Genomic DNA, 21,705 nt, shown 5'->3' on the forward strand with positions numbered 1-21,705 from the left:
GATTAGGCCCTAAATCATGAAAACACCTTTTGGGTTATTTATATGCTAGTTTCGCTTCTTGGGGAAAGTAGGTGTCATCTCCCGAATGAGACAATTTGGGCACAAGACAGAGACCCAGCATTAACAGCTGCCGCAGGAGATCTTCTGTGGATCACCTGGGGGAATTCCTCCAGAGAGTAGATATCAATCTGAATGCCGATGGTTCTGGAAGGAACGGTTGTCTGACCTAGTTGGGATGTCTTCTCCATTAGGGTCTTTTGAGATAGAACCCAGCAGCATATTCTTGTTCATATGACAGGGTGGAAGCAGCAGTTTCAGGAATTAGGTTATTCTGGTAGTATTAACTTGTCAAACTAATAACTTCACAGGATGGAGAAGAAGAAATTCCAGAATTGCCAGATTCATCGCTAGAAATGGGAATCTTGCCTAAAGAGATCAGGAAGTTAGTTGAACGAAGGCGTCAAGTCAAACAGTTGATGAAACAGCCAGACTTAAATTCTGACCTCTACTTACAGGTATATCTAACAGAATGAAAATGTCCATTGTTGAGAAACTAGACCAAGATCCTGCTTGTTTGTATACATATATTCAAGGCTAATCTTTTAATGTAAGAAATGAATATATAGGGCAATTTTTTTTTTGCTGCTATTTCTAATTTTCTGTTAGGCTAGCCTATCTTGCTTCTTATAGAAGGGGCTAAAATGAGCAGCTAGATAAAATTTGCCAGTGCAATTAACAGGACAGGCATCCACCCCCCACTTACATGCATGCCACTCGCGGATGACTGCATTTAAATGGGTCACTGCTAAATAAGTAAGTAGATTGGACTTCAGTCGACCAGGAGCACTGGGTGGGAAGTGCCTTCTCCCCACTTCTGCCATCTCACTGGTTCACCTGGAGCCTTTGCCCCTCTACCAGATGGTCACTCGGCATTTTAATGACTACATATTATATTTATATATTTAACTGCTTGCTGTGATGGTCTTAATTTCTTCTTTGCAGTATGATATCAGGCAGAAGGCATTGAAGCTTACAGCTAACAGCATGTATGGATGTCTGGGGTTTTCCTACAGTAGATTCTATGCAAAGCCACTTGCCGCTTTGGTGACTTTCAAAGGCCGAGAGGTGAGTCAGCAGCGAATAATGGGCTCGTGACCTTCCCTTCCCATTTCCTTCTGGTGCACAGCTGAGAAACGGACTGGACAAGCATTTTGTTTCACTTTGCCCTTGTGTGAATCCTGCTTGTCATTGCGTGTGAACTAGAGATTGTCGTTTATCACAAAGTCTGGTTGGTTTTGAAACGAGCCAGCTTCGGATCATGGGTTATGAACCAAAGTTTAATGCTGAGTGCAAATTTGGTTACTGAATGTTTGAGTCAGTTGTAACATTTATGAGAATGCCTAAAAAGGTAAGAGCAGCTCGGCTGGATCGGACCCCTTTTACATGTATTCATCGTAAGTTGTTCCATCCAGTTTCTGCATTAACCTGCAATAAAAAAGAAAATTTGCAAATTAAATATGTATTTAAATAGGTACTTTGAACATTTTCTCCAAAATACGCACGTCCAAATGTGTTTCATATAAAAATAGGCATTTTTTTACTAATATTTCATTACAATATTCACAGTTTTTAAAATACAACACAAACTTCCTTTAACAATGCTGCCTTTACATCCAGCAATCTTTCACTTATCAAACCATGTAAGTGAACAGTTAAATAATAGATTTTGATTCTTTTTTTTAAATAGTTTTTAAGCTGACAATTGTATTGCAAAATTCAGAGACGTACAAAATTTGAAGGATAACTACATTCTAATTTACATAATTAGTTCATATCATTTCATGTTAAAATTAACAAAGAATCAGTTTCTGAAGCAGCCTTGGTCCTCTTCTTCTGTTGCTTCCAAGTAACTACTGCTGAGACGTGTATTGTGTCTGTAAACCTATTCTCCATGTAACTAACTAATTCTCCATGAAACTAACTTGAAGCCATTGATAGACTTTACCTGCATGAATTTGTAAAATCCTCTTTTAAAGTCATATAAGCTCGTAGCCATTGCCACATTGGTGGCAGTGAATTCCATAAATTAACTCTGCACTGTTGATTTTGTCTGTCTTGAATCGCATACTAATCAGTTTTATTTGATAAGCCCAGGTTGTTAGTATTATGGCACAGGAAAAAACCCTACTCACTTGCCCCATATATGCATCATTTTATACACTATCTTCGTGTTCTCTTCCTTGCCTTTCTTCTAACTGAAAAGCTCCACACATTGTAGCTTTGTTGTTGTTAAGACAGTGCTCCCCTTTCTGCACCTTTTTCCAGCAGTGCGGTATTGTTTATAGAATGTGTGGTGGCCTTTGCCCCCATCCTGAAGTGGGTAGAACTAACCCCACATGCTCCCAGTGGCCCTTTGCACATTCCTGAATAGAGCTACTGTTGCCATGCGTTTATAGACCACAGCAGTGGCTCATGATGTTAGCTATTTAAAAAACCACCTAGCAAGTTTGGTCAAACCATCTGCCCTAGTTAGTGGTGAAATACATTATAATATCTAGTGAGGGTCAGAAAGTGCTAAATATTTCAGCTGCCAGATTGAATCTTTAGAAAACCAGAAGGGTATGTTGTGTTTGGTGCAATCTGGACTATTGATTGTGCCCCCTAACCTCTAATAATCTGATATTTATTGTTATGTGAGTAATCTCACTTAAATTAGAACATAATGGCTTGCTGTATCCTTTTGGACAAAAAGTGCAGCATACCTCTGTCTCCTTCAATACACCAGTATCTCTGAATTATTTACCAGAACTAAACCTTTTTCCTTGCTGAATAACATGCTGAATAACGGCTGTAGTTGAGTGGTAGGGGATCTGCTCCAGAGGTCTTAAGAATTATTAAACGTTGTGTCCATATCAACCTTAACCACCATTAATGCCATCCACATCCCCACTTAACCAAGGTTTTCAAATCAGTTTACAAACCCACGTGCTCTCAGTGGAGTTGCTTGCTCTTAGTGGGGTTAAGGCCAGAACAGTGAATTATGTAGACATTCCAGACAGTCTTCTATGTGGATTTGTGCTAGTTAGGAAAAAGATGAGGGGATAACTACACTTTATGGCTTGTGGCTTTGCTTCTACATCATATACAAGGAAGAAGTTTATTTACAAAATTGGTCAGAAGGCAGTAGACATGTTCAGAAATTAGCTTTTAAGAACCTCCTGGCATAGGAGAATCTTAACTCTAAAAGTTTACATTGTTTTCTTGCAAAATATACTTCACTGGTCTGAAAGTGTCCAGTTTTGCTATTCAAATAGTTTCCATTGTTCCATTCAAAATTTTGCTTATTACAGCCCTGCTTGACTTTCAGCGACTTTGTACAAACCATATTAGCCTTTAGGAGAAAATCTCAAGCAGAAGAAAGTATGCTGTTGTATTCGTTGTACAGTTGGCATTACTGTATATAGTAGTAGAGTGGTAATTATGCAGATTCTTCACTAGATGGCGATATATATCTTGTGTTTATTTAAAAAAATTAAACCATTTCTGGTCACTTAATGTGAGTTCTAATTATGTATAATTTGATATGACTTTAGAGATTTACAAAATTTCCTATATTATTAGAGCTTCACTGAGAATATGGGTTTTGTGTAGTTCAATCCAATAGGAGAAAACTGGTAAACTCGCAGTGCATAAGCTTAGGGTAACACAAGAAGGGTTCCTTCATAACTGTCTCCACAACATCTGTTTTTCCATATGGACAAAATTTTTGTACCCCTAATATACAGCCTGATATAACTGTTTGATTCTAGATTGAGTGCTAGATTCTGGCAGCTGGGAGTGGCTAGATTTGCAGTGGTCTCACCAGGAATTAGCTTCCTGATTTTATTTTAGCTGTCATATTTGTGTTGCCTAGTGGACATACAGAGATGGATGTGCACGTCTGCTTCACCCCACCAAAGCGCACGACACAGTGCCATTACTTTTACAGCAAACCCCTGCAATTCATTTGCAATGCAACCAGTTCCTTCAACAGAGACTGAACACTTGAAGGGCTCGCAGCAGAGATTTTGAAAACCTACATTACACTGCCATTACAATGAAGTGAAGAAACAAACTGATGCAGTCAGGAGTTACCTACTGTAGGATAGGCACAGCCCTTCCCATCACCTGCAGTTATTACTTGAAACCACTCCATGATATACTTCCCATCTTGGAGACAGTGCTTTGCTTGGCTAAAGGTGTGCTAGCTAGAGAGACTGTCCTAATAACGCAACAAATCCCACTTCCAATTTTGTCTTCATATCTTCTCTGGCAACAGTGGTTGACGTAGGCAACTTAGGCTCATTTTATCTGTTTATCCTACCCAAGTGATGTATGCCATTACAGTGACCTGTGATTTATATAGTTGAAACTGGTTAATGAATAGGCAAAACCAGATGCTAAAAGAGGAGAGAAACGTGTGGGTCAATAATCTTGTTTGTTCTGTTACCACACTTAAGGAAAATATGTTTAGGAAATAGATACAGCATGAAGCTGCTGAGTTGAATGTTGTTCACTGTTGTGGCATGATTTCTTTTAGCTTGAACAGACATTGAATTTTGTTATAGTTGCTACAAACAGTCATTATGGATTATTTAGTGTCATGTAAATTGAGCACCAGCCAGTGAGTTTGGGGATAAGCCAAGAATGATTGACTCCTGGTAACTGAATCTTGTTTCTTCGATTCATTACACTGCTGCTTGCAGGATTTGTTCTTTCCATCTTTTTAACCTTACCTTATGTAACAAATTATAGTGGCCACCACAAATTCTCATCTTCTGGAACCTCCTTTGTACATATCTAGCATCCTAGTAGGCAGAGATAACCTGTCCATGGATCCCCTGATTCCTGTAGGAAAAACAATAACAGAAGGCAGCTTATGATTTTCATTCGGTAGGTATTTGTAAGGAGCTGGAGTCAAGCGTAGGTCAGCAATAAAAAACAACAACCAAGGTGTCAGTGAAGTTAACTCTTTATTCAAGAAACCAAAACAGTGCAGACCTAGTGATCCCAGCAACTCTTCCCAGTAGGTCTTGCTCCAACAAGGCAATTGTGAGGACTGAAAGTCCCCACCTCCCCACCGCTTCCTAAGTCTCCTCTCCAGGGTCTTTCCCAAGCAGTCGCAAATGCTCTGCCCTCTTCGTTTTTCTGTGTGTTCTAGGAGAAAAGGGGGGAAGGGGAGTTGGTTGCAGTACGAGAGGGAGACTCCTGGCTTCTTAGCAGCCGCCTTCTTTCTCTCCTGACCCCACTCCGCTCCAGCCTCTGCTTCTGCCTCAGAGTCTGAACAGCCCTCTGCCACAGCCTCTTCCTGTTCACCCAATCTGTTACCTCTTCCGACATCCACCGCTTCTGACACCACCTCCTTCCAGTCTGCTCTTTCTTTTCCCTCTGGCCATTCTACCACCAATCTCCTGGTCCTGAGCCTTCTTCCCTTGGGGCTTCCCCAGCTGGTGCCCTCCACCACTTCTCTGCATCCATGACAGAAGTTGGGGGGTGGAACTTTTTTTGGGGGGGTGGGCTTTTGTTTCTCTTCTACTGTTTAAAGTATTGTTTTATAGTTAAGTTGCAAAGTCACTTTTTGTTTGTTAAAATCCAAAGTATTTTTTTCTTTAAGCTAGGAAGAAAAACAGATCAGGGTGAAGAACGCTTGTAAATATTCTGTTTCAATTCTCATTGGGTTTTTTTTAAAAGCTACACTAAATGCCCCTTTTGAATAACAGTGTTTGACAGGTCTTGTGAAGCTGCTACTGCTGGCACTGAGTCAGGATGACAGAGCAATAATTTTAAAAACTGCTTTAGTTACTTAAATACAACTCACTTCTAGGAAGATTGCAATAATTTGTTATCTGGTCTAATCAACTCCATTTTTTCAATACTACTTTCCTTGCATGGTTGTTGTTTTTAATGTGTGATACACACAATACAGTATCTGAATATAAGGATCAAGAAACAAGTTTCCAGTTCCACTTCATAGTACAGTCATACTTTGGATCCTGAACGCCTTGCAAGTTGAATGTTTTGGTTCCCGAACGCCACAAACCTGGAAGTGACTATTCCGGTTTGCGAACTATTTTTAGAAGATGAACGTCCGACGGGTCTTCTGTGGCCTCCAGTTGGGCACAGGAGCTTCCTGCGGCCAATCAGAAGCCACACTGGGGTTTCCGAACGTTTTGGAAGTCAAACGGACTTCCGGAACGGATTCTGTTCGACTTCCAAGGTACGACTGTACTATTAATGTATGAGTATCCATATGTTGGCATACATTGTATCAGAGGAGAAAAGTCTTTAATACGGACAGGCATAGTATTCATTTCCATACACTGGGTTGGATGCAGACCTGCTATCCTGCAAACATACGGACTCTGGTCCAGCAGAGGCTCCCACTGTAGGTAGAGATGGAAGCATTTTTTTCCTGATTCCTGCACTCCCCCCAGCATCCTTCTCCATTGTGCTGCAGTGTCTCCCAATCCTCTGGAGCAGATTTTGAGGGCAATTAGATGGCTGCTGTGGGAATGGGATATTGTCTAATGCCACCCTGCTTCCACCAGTGGGAGCATTTCCTGAGTGCAACTCTGTTCAGGGGAAATTTGGGTACAAACCCTTACATTCAGCATTTTAACAGCCCAGTACTCTTTACTGTAGGGATGCAGGTGGCGCTGTGGGTTAAACCACAGAGCCTAGGGCTTGCTGATCAGAAGGTCAGCTGTTCGAATCCCTGCGACGGGGTGAGCTCCCGTTGCTCGGTCCCTTCTCCTGCCAACCTAGCAGTTCGAAAGCACGTCAAAGTGCAAGTAGATAAATAGGTACCACTCCAGTGGGAAGGTAAACGGTGTTTCCGTGCGCTGCTCTTGCTCGCCAGAAGTGGCTTAGTCATGCTGGCCACATGACCCGGAAACTGTCTGCGGGCAAACGCCGGCTCCCTCGGCCAATAAAGTGAGATGAGTGCCGCAACCCCAGAGTGGGTCACGACTGGACCTAATGGTCAGGGGTCCCTTTACTTTTACCTTTTTACTCTTTACTGTATTACCTGGAAGCAAGTAATTCTAATTATGTAATTGTAAGTAATTATGAGATTGCAACAAAAATGCTTTGCTATTGGGTGGGGGAGCCCTTTCCCCCTCCAGGCTGCTTCCCCCCTCCCACAATACTGGCTACCAGGTTAACCAGGCAGGCAAGAAGGTGGGTAAACCAAAATGATGGATGGGGTCTGTTTCCCCCAGCCAGCACTCTTCTGCTTTGCCCTCCTGCTGTACCTGACTCTGTAGGTCCCACAGAGAGGGTCATGGGCCCAGAAGAAGTAAAGCAGGCAGGCAGGCAGGCTGCTCAGAATCATGTGGGCAGGAGCAGGGGATGGGTAGAGGACCAAAATGACCATGGAACCTCATTCTTACTGGGGTGTGGGCCTGGAGGGGAGGGGTGGTTATAACCCGGATAGAAGGAGAAGAAGGCCTGTGGCTCAGGGTCAATGATCCTTCATAGAAAAACAATGTTTCTCTATTTCCGCTTTATATGATGCAACAGGACTGGGCTAAAAATAATGTCCCTCTAAAAGCATCAGAGTAACTTTAGTGACATTTTTTCCAAGCCCAGACATGTTGTCCAAGCCCAGAGTATTTTCCTAGGTCCTGGAAGAACACAGTTGGCATTATTGTTTGTGAAATGAACTTGCAGTGCTCCATTGTCCCATCTTCATAATGAGGAAATGACTCTTTGCCAAGACAGGCAACTTCATTTACTGGGGGAGCATGTAAGGTATGCATGATAGTAGATTATCACATTTATCAAGTATCAGTACTAACTTGGTATTTGTCCCTGGCCTTTTCTCTGCTAAGTGAAGTCCTATATTTTGTGTCCATCTGTTCTGTCGTTTCTCTCTCTCTCACACACATATATATTGAGAACAGTTGGTACTAATAGTTTATTAATAGTCTGTAGTCCATAGAACTTGATGTAATGGCTCTGTGCTTTGTATTTCATTTATTTATGTCATATGATGTGATGCTTCTGACCCAATGGCATACAGTTTGGGAATATTTCGCTTCTAGGGAGGCCTGCCATTTGGCTGCAGGGGTTCTTGTTTGGAGATTAGGCTTTTAATGTGTGAATTCTTCAATTACTTGTTATTTCTTCAGAGCTAATGTTTTTGATAAAGCATTTCAGGTATTAGCAGACAACAGCACACACACACACACACACACACACACACACACACGTCTTCTTTTGTTTGGAATGGATGGGTGAGAGGAACAGAGTTACATTTTCGGTACCATCTCTTTAAAAAAATGTTTATGTAAGGAAGGACTAGAAAAATTTTCAAATTCCTGGAATCTACTTCTAAGATTTTCTGGGATCCAGTATTATGTTCAACAGATTCATATAAGAGCTTGTACAGATTTTGTAAAAGGACAAATCACAACGTCCATGTCCATGTTTTATGATGGTTGAAGGGACTGCAGATTTTCACTTCAGTTTGTTGTCTTACTGGGAAAATGGTCTTTGCCAGCTGCTGGCAAACCTTGGCTCTTTCTCTCATGCTACGGTTACTGTTGGTTTCCCACTATTGTTGTAACAGTTGGCTTGTACACTACCTTAGAGGTATGTTTGCTGCTACCTGTTCGGTAGCATATGTGGTAAGGAGACCATGGAGAGCAGTAGATGATACAGTACCTCTTGGCTTCTTAAAGCAATTCATTCTGGCTGTGGGAATTTTATGGGGTGAAGAGGGCACAGGCAGAATAAAGGGAAACAACCAAGAGTAGAAGCAGCAGCTGCTAAGAGCCTGAGGCTGGGAATTCTGCCAGCTCCTGGTTCTGTTCGCAGTGGGCAATAATTGTTGAACAAGTTCCTAGTCCCAATGGGACTCAAATGCCCAGCACTACACAACACAATTAATTACAATTATTATTTTTAACAAGAGTTGTGGTGATGGAGTTGAGCCGTGGATGAAACGTGTAAAACAAATGGTATAATGCTGTTGGAATGGCATCTTATCTGTACTGGTTTTATGAGTACTTAAAGGTTACAAGTTTCATGAACTTGCAGCACTAAATTATGTCTTGTGGTATACAATTTCATGTTTGTGATGGATCAGAGAAATTCCACTTGAATTCCAAGTCTCTTCCTGTAGCACAGAGCTGTGTCTGGTCGCTGAATTTTTTTTGTGACTAGCTACTCCAGTGTTAACTGCAGCACTAATTTCTAAACCCTTCAGGGGGGAATGTAGTGCACTTACAACATGAGGATGAGTCAGTGATTTTTAAGAAAAGTATATTGGCTAAAACCAAAATGAAGAAGAATAAGAAGAGTTTGGATTTGATATCCTGCTTTATCACTACCTGAAGGAGTCTCAAAGCGGCTAACAATCTCCTTTCCCTTCCTCCCCACAACAAACACTCTGTGAGATGAGTGGGGCTGAGAGACTTCAGAGAAGTGTGACTGGCTCAAGGTCACTCAGCAGCTGTATGTAGAGGAGCGGAGACACAAATCTGGTTCACTAGATTACAAGTCTATCACTCTTAACCACTACACGACACTGGCTCTCATAAAAACTGATTTTTATGAACAAGCTACAACAAGTTTTAGCTATTGCATCCCAATATTCATTCATTCCCCTGAGGCTTTATGTAGCCTATTATGTGCTTATGGCCAGTGTGGTAGTTTCTGTTGCTCCTAGGTTAACAGTTTTTCAGTTCTGCAGAAAGCCATGGGCCTTTTGATGGTTGTTCATATTTTGCACATACATCCTATGACTGCACACCTGTGCAGCCTAAATGAATGCAACATTGCAGTCTTTGTGTTTATTTCAAGCATTTTGCCTGTCACCACAGTTCAAGAGGAAAATCTGCACATGGGGAACAGAGGTTTAGTATGCTAATAAATTCTTTGCTCGGGAATGACAGCAATGTTGATGGCTGCAGTGTAACAATGACATACTGGTCCTGGAATGTTGAAATGATCAAAGTAACCTTAGCATGTCTTTGTGCACATACCTCTATGTTATACACCAGTTGTTGGCATGAAAGTCATTTCTTCCATGCTATTGAATAAATGGCCTAGATCAAAGTTTACCACGGTGCTCTCTCATTTCCAGTTACTTTAAGATTGGTTGTGATAGAATGGCTAGAATGTTGGGACAGGACGTGAAAAGCCCAGATCACCACTTGGCTATGATGTTCACACAATAGATATGATGTTTGGCAAATCGTTCTGCCTGGACACTGAGGTCCAGCGCCGAGGGCCTTCTGGCAGTTCCCTCGCTGCGAGAAGCCAAGTTACAGGGAAGCAGGCAGAGAGCCTTCTTGGTAGTGGCGCGCGCCCTGTGGAACGCCCTCCCACCAGCTGTCAAAGAGAAAAATAACTACCAAACTTTTAGAAGGCATCTAAAGGCAGCCCTGTTTAGGGAAGCTTTTAATGTTTAATAGGTTATTGTATTTTAGTGTTTTGTTGGAAGCCGCCCAGAGTGGCTGGGGGGACCCAGCCAGATGGGCAGGATATAAATAATAAATTATTATTATTATAAGTTAAGTGTGAACAAAGAATGCATAAAATGTAACTAAATGTATAAAATATAAATAAAAGAATGAATAGAAATGACAGACATGAAAATGGAAAAATAAGGGAGCATGGTGGAATTCATGAACAGCAGAACTCTGCAAATGCTCATTCTACTTGTTCACACGTCATAAGTTATGGTTAATGGCTCTTTCACTGCTCTCCTAGAAGGAAATGATCCACAATCCTTCCCTGAGCATTCATTCTTAACCAGAGAGCGTTGTTTATTTTACTCCAAACAAACCATGATCTTAAGCCAAGGACTGGGGTTTATTGTTCATACTAGTGGAGAAGTGAAGAGGGAGCAATCCAGTCATTCACAGAAGCTGTCAGCCATGACTTAGGATGAGAAGCGAGCCTGCCTAATAAAGTTACCATTAAAATGAAATGAATACTATCATTATAAAGTTCTAGGTAGTGGCCCCTCATTTCATGTATTGCAAAGAAAATGTACGCAAGCATTATATGCATTTATATATTTTATTTGAGGCTTATTGATATTGTTGCAGTTTCATGTATAGCTTGACAAAGAGGGATGTGACCCATTAGTCTTGTTAATGTGTTTTTGTAGGAGGCATCTGAGGAATTCTGCTATGAGTATTGTATTTCTTTGTAGCCACAATAAGCGTCCTCTGTTGAATAGTATCACTTTTCATGTCGGTCTTTAGAGCATGTGAAAGCATCTTCAAAACTCCTTTTAAAATGATCTGCAAGTACTAAGTGAATTTTATACAGAACTTTTGAGTGATAAAAAGCAGAAGTTTTCTTTATTTGAATTTTGAGCTAGGGTGTTAATCCTTCTCTGGTTATTTTCCCTTTTCATTTTTTATCATTAGTTGCTTTGTTGTGACGAGTGTTTCAGAGTTGGTAATAGTTGCATGTAGCGAGAAGCAGAGTGAACAAGCTGAAATTCTAACAACTTGTTCCTTGAGTGAGTTTATATAATGGTGTAAAAATGACACATCATGCTAGTTTTAACTACAGTTTGTATGAAACGAAGCAAACTTTCATTTATCTCTGTGTGTTTAGAGATATGAGAGCAGAGGGCCTTCAGGTTAGAGTGATGGACCAAAGAGGCAGCATGATTTGAGTCTTCACCTGCTTCACCTATTGCTTCCATGCAAGCGTAGTTTCTGCATGCATCCCATCAGGGGGAGGTACATACCTGGTGGAGAGTGAGTGGCCTCTTGTTGCTTCAACTGCTCCATAAAGCTCAGAACTGGGTGTAGCTGCCTAGATGCTAGATGGGCACTCGGAAACATAGAAATAGTTGTAAGTGTCAGCTTGACAATGAAGAATTAACTCTGTGCCATGTGCATTTGGTTGGGGAGTGCCCTTCACACCTGCATATGATCCATGGATTGCAGAAAAAGAAAATTCACTTGTGTTGGAAAATTCACTTGTGTTGTGAGTTCTCAGCATGAACACACATTGAATGGATTCAGTTGCAGAAATTGTTCCCACAGTCGTTTCCCCGTCTTAAGAATTCAAAGTAAGATGCTTGAACAACAGGCAGACCATTGTAGAACTGTAAATTGTACACTTGAATATGCAGAATAGGTGGCTTCTGGGTTGTGCTAATTTACATTGTGTGCTGAAAACTTTCCCCCCCTTTAGGTTCACCCCTTCACTAATTTTCTCTCTCTCCTGAAACAAGGATCAAATGTGGACGCTGAAGTTTTCCACTTAAATTATTCATTCATCTTTTCCAATGGACGACTCTTCTCCAGTGGCATAATCTCATGTGAAGCTGGTGTCGTCCTAAAATATGTTTTGTTTTTTGATGCTTTAATTGTTTCATCATTTGTGTGTGTGTTTGTCACCCTTGGCTTCTTTGGAAGGAAGGGTGGGATATAAATCATCATCATCTTCTTCTTCATAGATATAGTGTGTCAAATGACACAGATTAATAAGCATGCACAGGACTGTATGGCGGAGGAGAGCCAGACCACATAAGTTAACCTTACGCTGGCCCCTTTCAATGCTGTTTTTACACTGAGGGCATGTCTGGTGTGGGAGAGCCTGTCAACTTGCCCAAGCTGTCCTCATGAGCTAGAACTCTGATCATTTGTGGGGTACAGCACTTCCCTGACTACATTACCCAGAATGCCTCACTTTGAGACAGGAACCCCTTGGCCTTTCCTAGAGTGAGGCAGGAGGCCATGCAGTGGCTGGTGGAGAGCCTTGCGAGGTGGGTGTGTAAGAAGTGGTGTGGTGGCAGTGGCAAGGCCAGATGGACAATGAAGCAGGCAAGCAAGCAATTGGGGAGTGGGAGGGGGGGTGACAGTTTTTTTGCTCCCCTGAACCCTGAGGCAGTTGCATTCTCATTCCCTCCCCCGTTATGTAGCTTCTATCACTTGAGTTCAAGTGATTGGCGTTAAACTGACGCTGGTGTCATGGACAGTACACTTCCTTCTGCACTTAACACTTATCTGTCAAACAGCCTACCAGCTATTCAAGAGGAATCTTACTCTCATATGGGTTCTGTTGGTACTGTTTAATAGTGTAATGCCTTTGATCAGGTACCTGGCTGTGTAAACAAAACAAAGAACAGAAATTATGAACATTTTGAGGACTTTCTTGTGCTTGTTCTTTGTTTGCTACAAGACTGTAATTGGACTTTGATGTGAGCATATCTTCTCTGGATAATTTCATTTATTGGTGCCTTGAACTGAGGTGACTGTATGGCCACACACACACCATACATGGTAGCCTAGTTCACAAGCCAATGTGTCCTTGAACCTGCCTTTTTGTTTGTCAAATCAAGAATGAGAAGCCTTTAAACAGCTTAAGTGTCAGCACTTTCTGCAGCTGACAGGAAACTGATCTGCTGCTTGGCCCTTTGCAGTGGGTGCTTATATACTAATGGCATGTCGCTCAGACCAGAAATTCCCTTTTGCATAGGTCTCTCTACAGCTGAAATGGTGGTGACCAGGGACAGTGGTGGTGTCTGCCATTTTGCAACCAGTCAGGATTGTCTGTGGAAAAAGCAATCATGTGCTGTTTGAGTGGCTACTTTTGTCTGGGTGTGACACCTCCCCCCCAAAAAAAATTCCTCTGTCACGGTCAAAGCCTGCTTGAGAGGAAAAGATTGCACTGCTCTTCAGCTGTCAAAACACTGACTTGCTTCAGGGTTAAAGGTTAATGAAAACTGTAACTTGAGCTGCCTGATGTAGGAAATCTAATTAGTAAGGGCAATTAATTCAATCACTTGGGATTTTTGGGATTCTCTCCCTCCATTCAGGATTTTAATAATATGTTTCGGATATACATTTAGTCCTTTTCTTGCGTTAAATAACTTCCCTGTTTCAGATTAACTGACAGCACTTAAAGCTATGAGTTTTTGAAGTGGAGGAATGCATGAAGTATAAATTTGATGGGTGTGGCAATTAGGCTATTCGTAGCTTTGCTTTCTTCCTTTTGGGGTGTTGTGTATTAAGGTACCTGGTGCAGATAAGAAGATAGTGCGCTGCCCTCATTGTTAAAGCATAATACAATTATTAAGCACCCGCCACCTGTTAGTATCATTCTTTCTAAAGGTCATTGTGTGGTGCCTTGCTGTCTGACTTTAACAGCCCTATATCAGGTTTGTTGGCTACTGTATTGTGTGGACAAATGTTTGAGAAAAGAATGTGACACCAATAGCCAAAAGAAGTTGGGAGGAGGAGAAACTCACAAATTTATCGCTTTATGATTTCTGCTGTGTTGAATTTATTAAGTAGCTCAGACTTGGCAAAGATGTTTAGTAAAGTTCTAACAGTAAACTGCAATACTACCACCCTGCAATCTACATTGTTGCTTTTCTGTTGTGTTTCAAGTTCAAATAGTCATTTTGCAATTTGTGTGTAATCACCCATGTGTGTTTTTTTTAAAAATAAAGTAATTGTAGCACTTTAAAAGGGTCTCAAAAGTCTAGTTCACTAATCCACTAAGAGAGACATAATCAGAAGCAGAGCTCATTTTATACTAAACTCGTGGTCAAAACTGAGGGGGGAAACCCCTATTGAACCCATAGTCAGAAGTACCAAGTTTCATTAACAGTGAATTAAAGACTGGGGGGAGAGAGGAAAACCATTTAGCCATTAACCTAATGGTTTGGATTTATAAACCCTATTGCTATAAGATTCCATTGAAGCCTGCTATGTGCTTGTTCTTGTTAATGAAAAAAATCATTCTTTCTTAATTGTTACCGAAAAGATACTTAATCGGTTGATGCAGAGTTTGACCACATCTTAATTAGCTGTGCAAATCAGTCAGGTGATGAGTTGAGTTTCAATTTTGTACATGCTATATCTGCTCTAGTGAGGGGGGGAAACGTTATTTGAGCTAAGTATGAATTTTTGTTGTTGTTGTTGGTATCAGCCGCCAAGAATGCACCACCAGTTTTAAAGGTTGCTAATTACTTTCCAAGCTCAGTTTTAAATGCTGGTTCTTAACCTTTTTGAAGTCCTAAATTGCCTTTCATGATGCTACTTCAAGTGAGTGTCTCTTTCCACCTCATCTGGTGAAGGCTTCACTAGATGGGGCCAGTTTTCCATTGCATCATCATCATCATCATTTCTACAGCCTTAAGTGGGGACAGACTGTCATCTTGGGATCAGAGACAAATGCTTCACACTGCTACTTTTTATATTTATGTGTTGGCACATGTGAGGCATCTTCCCCCATATGACCTGCTTTTAGACTTCAAGTAGGGATGTATTTCTTCCTTCAGGCCTGTGGACATGGCTGACTTTTGAGAGTTGGCGTCTTCTGCTGCTGAATTGCTGTTTTATTATGCTTTTATGGTTTTTATGTGGCACTGCTGTGTTATATTTTAATGAATTGTTTGTGTATTGCCCGGGAACCTTCAATTTGTTATATATGCAATAAATAATAATTTTATCCACTCTTTTCTGATAATAATGGGATAAAATACTACCAATTGCCTGTACATAGAAATTATTCAAGACCTATTAACTTGACTGCAGCTGTTTTTCTAACCTGTGTAGCATGGATTATAACTTTTTAAAATGTACTATTAGAAGTTACATGGTCAATATTTCACAGGAAAATGCTTCTGTCCTAGTCTTCAGCTGTATAACTTGCTGCCTTTAAGATAGGAATATCTGAAGTTAGATGTGGGCTCTTTTGACTGGATTTTCACTTTAAGATTTCATTCCATATAGACTAACTTGGACAGTAAATGAATAGCACCACATCCTTTATCACATCATCACACCACAACATCCTTATTTACATTGTTCTGTTTAAATGAAATAGTTAATTTCAGTAGAAAGTTTCAAAGAGTTTTCTGTGACACATACCTTTCCATGATCTTACCTTTTAGTAATGTAAAATCCATAAAAGAGTTAGGAAGTGGTTGAACAATGTTCTGAAATGAAAAACTTGTAATACTTTTGAAATCTGTTTATTAGACCTCCGAATTAAAAAAAAGAAAGAAATCTGTTTTGAATACAAGAAGTATAACCGTCCTGCCAAATTGTAGATAAGAACTGAGGGATTCATAACATTATTAATGTTTTGGAAAGCCGCTTTTATGCTAAAGTATTTGGAATTCTGTACAAATGAGATAACAGTAGGTCTAAATGACAAATTAAGGATTTTTTTAAAATCCCCAGCGTGTCTCTTGCAGTAATGGATTTATGGAGGAAGTATGTTTTAGTTGGATTTGTAATTAAGGTTTTTCCATTAAAGGAAATAAAATCTATTCCTGTAGAGCAGTATCTTTCTGTTCAGAGTAGGTGGATTGAAAGAGTAGGAAAACTGAACAATTTTAATCCGATTTCCCTATGACAAGCCAGTATTCAGAATGGCTTCCTGTAGTGTAAAGTTCAAAGATTAAACATTGTTTGTTTTGCTAATCTTCAGTATATTCTGACTTTTAGCAATTAAGAAGTGAATAAATTATTCCACTTCTCAGGGTAATGTACAATACATATAAAGGAACCAAGTGAGTGAGGGTTTTTTACCTGAATAAATGAATCTGGTGCAAGATAAATATTGAAATGTATGTATATTTCACATGGAGTCCTAAATTACTGGTTATTAGTGGTGACCTAAGCAAGATCAGAGACTAACAGCTTCCTACTATAGTTACTTTTTCAATAGCTTCTAAAGAGTTCATCCTTAGCCATAACTCCTGGAGTAAGTTGATAAATGCTATCAAAATTAATTTTGGTTACAGCAGTGCGTTTTCTAATTTAATTCAGGGACTCAGATTTTCAAAGCAACAATTGGATTCCACCCCACATGTATTTCATTTTAAAATACTATGAACCTTCTCCAACAGCCCGAACATTTTCTTACAGCTTTATATATTTTGGGTAAAGCCTGGCTTTGCCTGTTAGTCACAAGGTACTGGGATGACCGTTATCTGTTAGAGACTGTGGGACATTCTCCATCCTTTGGGCTTCCCTCTTCCATGCATTAAGGAGGCAGAGACAGCTTGCTGAGAGGCTCCTTACCTTCCTGCCACTAACAGGGAAGCAGGTTCTGCTTGTGCTATTTTGTGCTCTTTCTCTCACTCTGTCTCTCTCCTCTTTCCCTTCCATACCTGCATGGGCTAGCCCAGTTACAGAAACCTTTTCTATTAAATTGCTGGTTTCACTTGGTACCCTTAAGGGAGAAAGGGGGCGTCTCCAGGGGAAGAGGCAGAACAACCAGAGACTTCATTGAACAAGCTCTTCCCTATAGAGCTTTTTCTCACAGCCCTTGGCTAAAGTTGTGTCCACCTCGCAGTTTCCCTCCCATTCTCAGAAAGGAGCAATGACTGCATCTTCTCTGCCAGAGGGGTCTGAATGGACCAGTCTGCCCATGCCAGTGCCAATTCATTGAACAATCAAGTTCTCTTCCCTACAAAAGACCACCACGAATTCAATACATTTCTGGTGCACATACCTGCGATGAATCTTTTTTCATGACAATAATACCTGCTGGAGGTGAAGGCTTAAGGGTGCTTGTGATAAGCATGTGGAAGCAGCCCCCCCCCCCAAGGCTTCAGGGCCTCTTTACCTACACTAAAGTTTTCTGTCATATAAATGTGTTTATTTGCTAGAGCTACCTATCTCTGGGCCAGCCAAAGATGGGCTAAATACTCTCAACAACATTGTTGCTGGATATTGTACAAAACTCTGGAATATCTTGCTCTGACACTGGGAGGCTGACCCAAGATTCAGTATTGGTTTCTGGGCATGTCTTTTCCTGGGTTAAGATATTTGGCAAAGCCTTAGAGGAAGAGTGGCCCTACAACTTACGTATTTGGTGGTTTTATATTCTGATTTTATCCTGTGAATAGTGGTGGTGGTGGTGGTCGTGATGATGATGATGATACAACTGTCATCAGCCCCAGCCAGCATTGCCAATAGTCAGATGGTGGCAGCTGTAATCCAGTAACATCAGGAGAGCTACAGATTAGCCGTCCCTGCCTAGTGACAGTGTTGTCGTTGTTGTTTGTTGTTGTTTAGTCGTTTAGTTGTGTCCGACTCTTCGTGACCCCATGGACCAGAGCAAGCCAGGCACTCCTGTCTTCCACTGCCTCCCGCAGTTTGGTCAAACTCATGCTGGTAGCTTCGAGAACACTATCCAACCATCTCGTCCTCTGTCGTCCCCTTCTCCTTGTGCCCTCCATCTTTCCCAACATCAGGGTCTTTTCCAGGGAGTCTTCTCTTTTCATGAGGTGGCCAAAGTATTGGAGTCTCAGCTTCATGATCTGTCCTTCCAGTGAGCTCTCAGGGCTGATTTCCTTAAGAATGGATAGGTTTGGTCTTCTTGCAGTCCATGGGACTCTCAAGAGTCTCCTCCAGCACCATAATTCAAAAGCATCAATTCTTTGGCGATCAGCCTTCTTTATGTTCCAGGTCTCACTGTGAGAAGTGAGAGGTGAGAGTGACAGTGTTAGTCAAGACCAAAACCAGCTTTTTGGCCAGAAGATGTGCAGCTGCTAGTTAAAAATTGGTCCCTGGTACATGATTTGATGGTGAGCAATATTTTTCCATGGATGTTGTGACTAGCTCTGCTCTAGGAACCAATACCATTCTCCTGCCTTCTTGAGGATCTTTGTCACCAGATAAAAGGGAGGAATGGCATAGAGTAGACCTCCAGGCCAATCTTGGTTTAGAATGTTTGCTTCTTCTGAATCCATACACATTGGGTATTTTGACTTGGCTTTGGGAGATTTAAATAGGTACCTAACAACGCCACCACCAAGTTAAATAATTTAAGTTCTGAGTAGCATTGTTGTTGGTGGTTAGCTGTGAATGATTCATGACAGTACCTAAACTTTATCCATGGGGATTGACACTGGGGTCCTACCTTTTTTGCTTAATTGCAAATAGTGACAGAAAGGGGCAGGGTGAATTGGTTTGAAGTTTTAGGTTTGACTTGTAAAGCTCTAAAACAAGTTGGTTTTTGCTACATGGGGGAGCACCTTCTTCCTACCAGCTGATGAGCTTGTGCTGCAACCTGTAGAAAACTATTTGGTGGCAACAAGAGGGAGAACATTCTTGGTAATGACACCTACTGTTTGGAATGGCCTTCCCTCTGAATTAAGGCAGACACATCATTGATGACAATTTGGTATCTGCTAAAACTTACGTATCCTCTCAGGCCTTTGCTGGATGTTAATACCAATTGACCGTAATAACATCATACCTAGAGTACCAGAGGAAGGGTAGAGCACTTCATCCATTCTCCATCAGCCTGCACACTCACCTGTATAGAATTCTTGATCGCTTATGGCTTCCAGACTAGTGCTTAAATACAAGTATGAGCTAACGTGCTTTTATCCACATTATTTAATATTAACGTAGTACATTTCAAAGAAACTTTTAGTATTTATTACATTTCAAAAATAAATTTTTAAAAGTTGATTTTGTTGATTTTATTTAGTATAGATTATTTCCCATGCTGCATCAGGAACAGGAAAAAGAATTAGGAACTAAAAACTTACAATGAAACTTGAGTCCAGAATTCAGGCACATTCAGGGATGTGTTGCCATTTTTAGATGAAGGGCCATGGTAAAATCTAATAACTACAATTTATGATGTAGCGGCTACAATGTATCTTTTAAACTGCGTGGATTACAGAAGAATGAGCCACGATGGAGCAAAAAGCAGCTTGTTCTGTAAATTATGTTGCAGCCAGGAACAGGTGAATTCAAGTGAAATACAAAATAGTTCATCATAGAAAACAATAAGGAGCAATTTTTTGATTCTCTCGCTTTCTTTTGCCCAATCTCATCATAAAACTCCCATTTCATTCCACAGTTCTAAAAACTGCTAATGATTGATATGATCGTAGTGCTGTCATTCTTAACAAAAAGTCACTTTTGTTCTAGGTATTTTAATAGATTCCCATTAAACATGTATTGCTGACTGAAATATTGGCATGAAGGGCTCTCACTGGGCTGAGCCCGGGAATTAAGAAGTCAGGAAATCAGCTGCTGCCTTGCAAAAGAGCCTTGTGTGACACAGGATCTCCTGATTGGGGGGATCATTACTGCTATTATGACTCTACTTGCGTAGGACTTTTGAATTTCATCTGAATGTCAGTAATAACCCTCTTAGCAAATTATCCTGAATAAAATCACAAAGGCATTTTATATAATAGGTGTTGAATTACTGGATAGATTTGCTAATTAAATACTCTTTGTTCTGCTGCAGTTGACATTACGGGGTAAGATCTTGAACAATTATTCTCAACAGCTGTACTTTGTTAAGGGAAAAATTAACCACAAAGTTTATTTTTTTTACACTTGAAGTTGGCAGATTTTTGAAATGTGCTTGAAAAAAATTCCATCATCCAATTGGTAATGAGAAGATAAATATGCAGGTGTTTCTGTGAAATATGATAACTGCCAACTGATTTATTAATGAATTTAGCAAGCCTTCATAACCTATTCCCTAACTGTTGGCACTTAAAAGTGATTTTCTATTGGAATAGGTAATATTAATATTACGCCTGTCACTAGATGAACTTTTACTTGTCTTGTGACCCTCTTGTAATTGCCTATATTTGCTACTGCCCTTGTGAACAATTGAAAATATTCCCCATAATGAATCATTAGTTTCGCTAACAGGACTAACTCTGTCAGAAATGTCTTCCCATTTACCAATCTATGACATTCAGGGGACTAGAAATAATAATAATAAAAAACCAAAAAATAATATATCAAATTGCCTGACCAGCTTTTGGGATAAAAAGGTTATAATTTCATTATAGTTAGTTAATAATGGATATTTTTCTTAAAAATATAAGCTTTTCTCCATGTACACACATGTTTGTGTGTGTGTGCATGTGTGTGCATAGTACATATAACAAACTGGTTGGTATCTTGCTGTTTTTTAGAAGTATAAATTTTAGCCTAAGCTTCACACAACCCAAACATTCTGACTTCTAGGGGGACAAGGTTGGATAGTATTGTACCCTGTTCATCTCTAGGAAAGAAGAAAGTAAATATATCTGTGCTACATTATTTTAAGTGAGTTCTGTTTTCATGTTTTGCTTTTTGTAATGTTTTGAGCAGGACACAGTGTTGCATTACCATGGTCAAACATTGATTTGGTAGCTGTATCGCCTTATTTTGTAAATCCAGAGATCTAAAGCTTACTCCCTGACTGGTATATGGTAATATACTATTTTGTAATGTGATCTCATCAGAAACAATCTTTTCTTCTCCTTCTTCCAGATTTTGATGCATACTAAGGAGCTGGTACAGAAGGTAGTAACGATTTTTTTTTATTATATAGCAACCCTTAAATAGAATATCTAGTGACTTATTTAAAAAAAAATATATGAAAATGGTAGCCCAAATAATCAAAGTCACTTCTCAGGATGTCTAGTTTACAAATGAAATCCTTCCTAGTGGATTATAGCTCCCCCTCCTTTTGTGGGAAGGGGGAAAGCAGATGTGATCTAATCCCTGCTTGAAGCCTATGTTTGAGTATTTTGGACAAATTAGTAACAGTGCTAATTAGAGTTTAGTCACAGGCCAGTAACTATGTGTTCTAATGTCCTTTTTTGGGGACTGATACCCCCACCCCTTTCCTCTCTGTCTTGTAGTCTAGGAATACAATATTTTATTTTCTATGGGTAGGATCAAAGGATCTGTGAGA

General features: G+C 40.3%; 1 protein-coding gene across 1 annotated transcript in view; it reads left to right on the forward strand.

The window, feature by feature from the left end:
• POLA1 (DNA polymerase alpha 1, catalytic subunit) overlaps positions 1-21,705 on the forward strand; it is a 170,097-nt gene that overhangs the window by 33,875 nt on the left and 114,517 nt on the right. The window contains exons 25-27 of the mRNA XM_083612243.1: positions 369-515; positions 1,003-1,125; positions 21,279-21,311. Coding sequence (XP_083468369.1) covers positions 369-515; positions 1,003-1,125; positions 21,279-21,311 — 303 coding nt within the window. The remainder of the gene's footprint in view (positions 1-368; positions 516-1,002; positions 1,126-21,278; positions 21,312-21,705) is intronic.

Source organism: Podarcis filfolensis (assembly GCF_964270895.1).
Source record: "Podarcis filfolensis genome assembly, chromosome: 4".
Classification (NCBI taxonomy): Eukaryota; Metazoa; Chordata; class Lepidosauria; order Squamata; family Lacertidae; genus Podarcis; species Podarcis filfolensis.